Source organism: Haliotis asinina, chromosome 9 (assembly GCF_037392515.1).
Source record: "Haliotis asinina isolate JCU_RB_2024 chromosome 9, JCU_Hal_asi_v2, whole genome shotgun sequence".
Classification (NCBI taxonomy): domain Eukaryota; kingdom Metazoa; phylum Mollusca; class Gastropoda; order Lepetellida; family Haliotidae; genus Haliotis; species Haliotis asinina.
In genome coordinates this window covers 60,817,201-60,824,900 of record NC_090288.1, presented here as the reverse complement: position 1 = coordinate 60,824,900, position 7,700 = coordinate 60,817,201, and the positions used below count along the sequence as shown (strand labels likewise).

Below are 7,700 nucleotides of genomic sequence, written 5' to 3'. Positions count from 1 at the left end.
CTCATAACATGCGACCCTAATCTAGCAGTCGGTTGGTCGGCAATTGATAACGGGAGATACTAACGTGAAAAGACGAGAAATCTGAGCAACAAAGGGAGCATCTCAAAGCCTCGATTGTCATGGTCAAGAGGCGACACGTCATTTATGGACACGTCATAGTATCCCAGCTGTGTAAGTGGACGCTCAAGCTGTTTATACTGGATTTTCGTGTCCAGATTCGATTATTTACAGATTGCTGCCATGTATCTGGAATCATGCTGAAAACAGCGTTAACCCCCCGATGTTATTAGTCGCTCTTGCAAGCATGGGTTACTGTTGTTTTCTGAAAACACATCGAAGCAGTCTCCATCGGAACAGAATCATTGTTTAGTATAATCTAGGGACATGAAACACTGGAGGGGTGTGGGTGGTGGTTGGAGTTACACATTGGGATATGATTCTTAAACATATGGCACATGATCTTCAGCCTCCTGATCCAGTTCCTGCATGTTTTGTTTTAACCAAGCTTTTAATACGGCTTCAGGTGTGTAAACCATGCCGCTCCTGCCTAGGCTTGGTGACAATACAGGTCAGTTACACAGTCTGCAAAATAAACTTTGTCACCCGACGTCCCACCACACCACACCCCCCACACCCACCCCCTAAACACCTAACAAGTTAGTCTGATGCATTGTGAATCATTTTACGACCTCATCAAACAGAGGCCGTGATTTCTTAGTTAAGGTATGCTGTCTAAACCTCGACATAAAATAGAGAAATTTTCTTATGAAACAATGACTTGGAATTCACTTGACTTGTCTAAACCTCGACATAAAATAGAGAAATTTTCTTATGAAACAATGACTTGGAATTCAGTGTAACCAGAGTCGTTGATGGTGTCTATTTTCACTTTCACTGGAGAAAATTCGGATCGGCTGAAAGGCAGGTCATTGTCTGAAGTCAAGGAGACTCATGTTTCGGTATGTACAAAAGGCTGTCCACGTTCTCCACGAAGGAAGATGCATACACTGGTACTGGCATTTTATCGTGCTTGTGAACGCGCCTACCCAACACTGGAAAATAATCCTGCACCCATCTGTGCATATCGTACTATTTCTACGACGCACTTTGCAGGACGGGGACGGGGGTAAAAACAATTTTATGGTAAAATGACACCCCATTCCTATCATTGCTTGTCAAAAAAAAACTTGCTCACAAAATCTGAGGAAAATCTAAGACACTATGCATATGTGGGTTAACAGAACAGGTTAAATGAAAAACATGTTTAATCAGAAATGACTTTGTGTACGAGATTGACAAGTCCTGTTATCTGCACAAGGCAGCCCCATTGTCCAGTAACATTTTCCAGAGATCGACCACCCCAGGCCCTATACATACCTGAATATATAGTAGCAGGGTCACCGGTAGGCAGGCATTCCTCCTTGTGTACATAATTCCCATTATACCAGCAAGATAGCCTGTAGACAGGCATGCCGACTTGTGTACATAATATTAATTCCCATTACACTAGCAGAATTACCCGCAATGTATAATTGTAACCCACCTTATGCAAGCAGCACCACCAACACGCCACAGTTCCCTACGTAGAGATTATTACACGAACATGCGTGTCATACGATTGATGCGAAACGAGTGTGAAATGTTTTATCCCCGAACGAGATCGACGGCAATACACCCGCTAGCACAAGTTACGCATAGGTGTGTGCAACAATATATTTATTATCCATTTCGTTCAAAAACGTTTGTGCAGTAAAACACGGTGAGCAAATGTTAATGCCCTCTTCATAGACGTCACTTCAATCATTCAATAACTGACGACGTTCTACAGAAACAATGGTTGCTGAGCAAAAGTGATATATATATATGACTCTGTTATATAGCCACTTGGACAATAACTCTCCTTGGGATAGCGGCAGCTGTATCTATAGTTTGGACATCCACATCGCGTTCATCTTATGCTTCAAATCACGTACTTAATCACGGTACAATATAAACATCCCTTCTGTTTTATATCGTGCGGGTGGCTTCTGCACCCCGTTATAGTATTGTCCATTGGGAAAACGTATCAGTTTGGTGTTGGTTACAAGTGCAAGAAGGCCGGTAGCATAAGTATCATCAATCCATATTGACTTGGTGTAAGATGAAGCAGCGTACAGTCTCTTGACAACTGACAGCGTTGTCATGTATGCAAATCCAGCACAATATCGAGGGTACCTGATAAAAGGGTATTCCTGATCAGAAATGGCCCACTTTCCGGTTGTTCTCTTCATGCTACCCTGCAGAACGACGCACATAATATGCTCTTCAGGAAGAGGGTTCAACAACAGGTACCTTAAGACGTTGTCAACGTGGACAACGACATCATCGTCAATTTTGATAACATAGCGTACAGTTTTACAATGATTGATAACCCAGTGGTAACCCATGATGTGCTTGTGGGTCAGGTTGTGGTAAGAATCTATGAAATTCCCTTGTACAATGTCTTGATACTTTTGCGATTCCCTTTTAACTTTTGCCTGTAATGATGCGTTGGTCGTTTCCCCGACTAGAAAAACAACAGTCAATAATGGTTCGCGCTTTGAGTCACTGCCCCTTATGTCTTTCCTAATTTTGTCTCGTTTGTGTGTGTTATACATGGCACTATGCACTATTACCACTACGGAGGCCCTACCCTTACAGTTGTCGGCGTTCATAGAGAATTTGTACAAATGTAAATTATCCCAAACATCCCCTTTATTATGTGTAATGTGGAGAAATTTCAGCATGGCGTCAGACACCGCGTGGACTCTTTTCGAAGCTCTCGTAATATCTGCCTTGTGTTTATTGATCGTCTTTGGGGTGGTTGGCGGGTCGGTTATTTGCCTCGATGGTTTACCAGTCTTTGTTGTACTTGTCGTGATCGCCACTGCCCTATCGTCCTTGGCAACAGTAACGAACTCTCTGCTCAGCAAACTGACCAGAGCAGTCATAATACACAGCAGGGTCAACATGCACCGCCATGACATACTTCTGAGCCTTCTCAACCGGATCATGCTAGCCATCCTAGAACAGATCAATCAATATTCAACAACATCTCTGTAACATTCGACAACTGATTTCATATACAGTGCTATAGTTCTTTGGAACTGGAGTTACTGACAGTAATTGGTGTAGCTTTCAAGTCCATATAAAGATGCATTTCTGTGGATAGTCAGCGGAAATAACGCAATAGTGAATGTGGATGTTAAGGTGAGTTTGAATATTCATACTTGAAAACGATGCAAGAACCTGCATGAAACGTCTGTTCTAGAGCTATAAAAAGTTAGAGCTTATATACTTGTTCGATCTGACTTCCAACTTCAAAAATGGCATTGAAATAAGTCACTGCCAGTTTGATCAAGTTAGTAATCACCGTTTATCAAAACACAAATCATAATACATATGAGGGTATTCCTCGGCACTTGGCCATTTCCTGCAAGCTCATCATTGACATAACTCATAAACTGAACTGTACAACAAGATCTTCTGACAAAGACACAACCCTGATAACACGGTCTCTGTTGAACTGCTATGAATAGCGATATTAACACAATTTATGACATCGGTCACGATGGTCAAGACTGTCTAATTATATATAGTCCAAGAAAAACATAAAGGAATATCATATCGACTCGTATCCAGTGAGTGAGTGGGTGAGTGAGTACAAGTGTTTAGCAATAAGCGTTTAGCAATATACCAACAGTATCTAGACGGGGAACACCATATATGGGCTTAATACATTGTACCCGATACTACCCATGTGGAGAATCAAACCCGGATCTTTTCTGTGACCATATGGTCGCATCGAACTCTCGAACTATGCATAATGAAAAGGTTAAAACACATACATCCAAAGGTGGTATGTAATCGTCATGTTCTATTGATTCACAGCTAAAATCTACATCCAAGATGATTCATGTTACGAGAAAATGCATTAATTTCTTATCCTGAACAAGATTTACGTCAATCTCAAGTAAACAACATTGCATTAATAGTTATAAACTTGTGGGAAATATCAACATCTAACTCATTCGATCAAATCAGCCACCGCGTATGTCATGTAAGTCATGTAAGTCATGTAAGTTATGTAAGTACATGTGCGTACGTATACTCACTTCTCATAGTGAACAAAACTATAGTGTTTACTTGATAAAGCATTATTTAGAAATATTCATGATTTCACTGTCTCTTATTCCTTTTGTGTGGGACTTGTTCCACTGTATCATGTTGTGCTGATTTATATAGACCATATACAAGAGTCATCAGAAGAACACCAATTTCCCCGGCATATCATCTTGCAGTTATATTATCAGCAGTTATTACACAATGCTTCAGGTACCTGTAGGCATCTTACTCATCAACTCAACGCAACAACTCATCGTTTATGTCAGCTGAATATCAACAGTATTAATCTTGATATGATCTCAAATGATGCAAGACAAAGTATACTTTATGATAAATCCATTAAGAATGATGATATTCCCAAAGTATTGGGGCACTTGACCTCTGTTTTTGATCACGATATCATCTGTAATGATGCCTTTGCTTGTTACAGGAAATAAACAAATGATTGCAAGCTATTAGACGTTCAAAACAGATTAATATACACGAAAAAGGATTTACTGAAAATGAGCTTTTAGTTGATGATGATCTATGCTTTAGTAAAACTGATTCCGAATGTATTCTACATGCCTTTTATGTATTAAACAGCTTACCCTCTCATTTAATAGATTTGTTTTCATTTTTTAAGCAATAAAAGACATATTTGGAAAACTGAACAATTCAAAGCATGAAAAAATAACAGATATAGCTACATCAAGGAAATTGATAACAGCCTGAATTATCTGTCAAAGCGCTCATAAAATGATGAATCAACGTTGTCAGCAATCGCTATAATTTTGTACAGGATCATTGCGAATTATTCACAGCATAAATGAACCAATCTGTTACATTTTCGCATTACCTGCACTTAGCAATGACCTAGATATCATGACTTAAGTGTTGATAATTGAAGTGTACATTTTACATATCCAGTGTATGTCTAGTAGTATATGTATAAATGTATGAAAGTAATAAAACACCGTTTCCATGGCAGGGGTGTAAAAATACTGTTGCCCGACGGTCAGTCAAATAAATATCCACATTAAATTAAACTTTACTCGGGTACAGTAGTGCCACACTACTAAAATATATGTATTTTGATAATGAAATAGAAATGCAATCTGCCACGAGCTCAGATTGTTAATGTTAATCATCAAATGAGATTTGGTCATGTGGATTTTAAAACTTTTCTGGACCTGGGGCCAGTGGACTTGGAAAAAGTGTTAAACCCCTGCATGGATATTATGAAAAACGTATAGCTAAAAAATCTGTAAGTAGCAAAAAACACTTTTTCAAAATCTATTTGATACATCTGCAAAATTCTTACAGAAAGATATTGAAAGGTTTTAGAGTTGTGCTCCGGTAAGGAAACCCAGCCCTCCTTCTTGAGACTTAGTCCACCACGTTTCCATGGAAATCAAGCTAAACGTATATGTAAACATCTGTAAATAAGAAAAGGCACCGCTTAGGTTGTTTGATGTATGTACCACGCTTTGTTGAAGATAGCTTTTGAGTTCTTTTGAGTGAAGCTCATACTCCCTGTTTAGACTAAGTCGTTTCCATGGAAATCGAAATAGTGTTTGGTGTTTGTGTGCGTGTGTGCGTGTGTGCGAGTGTTGTTATAAAGAGAATAAAACATAACTAAATACATTCAGTGAAACGATGTATATTTAACAGTATACTAGTCATAACGATGTACCTCTTAATGAATTAGTAAATGGAATAAATTATTGCAGAAATGTCCATGCTAAAGAAGTTTGCTGCAAAAGAAAATCATGATTCATCAGAAATGACTTTGCGTAGCAGATTGGCAAGTCTGATTGGCTGTACAATGCTATCCCCTTATCCAAGCAGCATTGCTTTCATTTCGACCACCCTACCTCTGCACATCATTGGATGAACACTAGCAGAATCGCCCGCAATTTATGTCTGTAATTCCTTTTATGCAAGCAGCATCACAGACATGTCACAGTTCAGTACATAACTCTCCTTGTGACAGCGTCATCATCTGGAGGTCGACATCACACTTCGTGTACGTCTTCTTGTGCTCCACAAGGCGCACTTAATCACGGTACAATATAAACATCCCTTCTGTTTTATATCGTGCGGGTGGCTTCTGCAACCCGTTATAGTATTGTCCATTGGGAAAACTTATCAGTTTGGTGTTGGATGCAAGTGCAAGAAGGCCGGTAGCATAAGTGTCATCAACCCATATTGACCTGATGTAAGTTGAAGCAGCGTGTAGTCTCTTGACAACTGACAGCGTTGTTATATATGCAAATCCAGCACAATATCGAGGGTACCTGATAAAAGGGTATTCCTGATCAGAAATGGCCCACTTTCCGCGTGTACTTTTCACGGTCATCGGCAGAACGACGCACATAATATGCTCTTCAGGGAGAGGGTTCAACAACAGGTACCTTAAGACGTTGTCAACGTGGACAACGACATCATCGTCAATTTTGATAACATAGCGTACAGTTTTACAATGATTGATAACCCAGTGGTAACCCATGATGTGCTTGTGGGTCAGGTTGTGGTAAGAATCTATGAAATTCCCTTGTACAATGTCTTGATACTTTTGCGATTCCCTTTTAACTTTTGCCTGTAATGATGCGTTGGTCGTTTCCCCGACTAGAAAAACAACAGTCAATAATGGTTCGCGCTTTGAGTCACTGCCCCTTATGTCTTTCCTAATTCTTTCTCGTTTGTGTGTGTTATACATGGCACTATGCACTATTACCACTACGGGGGCCCTACCCTTACAGTTGTCGGCGTTCATAGAGAATTTGTACAAATGTAAATTATCCCAAACATCCTCTTTACTGTGTGTGATGCTGAGATATCGCAGCATGGGGTCAGACACCGCGCGAACTCTTTTAGAAGCTCTCATAATATCTGCCTTGTGTTTATTGATCGTCTTTGGAGTGGTTGGTGGAATGGTTATTTGCCTCGATGCGTTTCCAGTCTTTGTTGTGCTTGTCGTGATCGCCACTGCCCTATCGTCCTTGGCAACAGTAACGAACTCTCTGCTCAGCAAACTGACCCCAGTAGTCACAATACACAGCAGGGTCAACATGCACGGCCATGACATACTTCTGAGCCTCTTCAACCGGATCATGCTAGCCATCCTAGAACAGATCAATCACTATTCAACAACACCTCTATAACATTTGACAACTGATTTCATATTGAGTATTATAGATCTGTGGGACTGGATCCACGATAGCAAATGGTGTACCTTAAACGCCCAAGTAAGGTGGCATTTTTGGAAGTTACCCAAATGTGAGTGAGTGTGACGTTTAAAATGTTCTAGCAATATCGCGGCGGGGGACACTAGAAATAGGCTTGACAAATTGTTTACATGTGGGGGGATCGAACCTGGGTCTTGACGAGCAAACACTATAGCCATAAGGCTACCACACCGCCTTAGCATCTCAACAGATGATAAAGGAGCCGATGTTGAAAACTTTGTTTAGGCAGAATTGGCAGTGCAGGAAACAGTTTTGAATTTCTTAAATAACAGGAGGTGTGCATATTTAATTTCGGTCAATCACAGCGAAATTCAAACTGCGTTTAAA

The 7,700-nt window shown here is 40.1% G+C and overlaps 2 protein-coding genes across 2 annotated transcripts; both read right to left on the bottom strand.

The window, feature by feature from the left end:
- Positions 1-1,973: 1,973 nt before the first annotated feature.
- Positions 1,974-3,041, bottom strand: LOC137297359 (beta-1,3-galactosyltransferase 1-like). The gene has a single exon (XM_067829368.1). The coding sequence runs from the start codon at positions 3,039-3,041 to the stop codon at positions 1,974-1,976; it is 1,068 nt and encodes a 355-aa protein (XP_067685469.1).
- A 3,140-nt stretch (positions 3,042-6,181) lies between these two features.
- On the bottom strand, positions 6,182-7,249 carry LOC137297358 (beta-1,3-galactosyltransferase 1-like). The gene has a single exon (XM_067829367.1). The coding sequence runs from the start codon at positions 7,247-7,249 to the stop codon at positions 6,182-6,184; it is 1,068 nt and encodes a 355-aa protein (XP_067685468.1).
- Between the last annotated feature and the right edge of the window lie 451 nt (positions 7,250-7,700).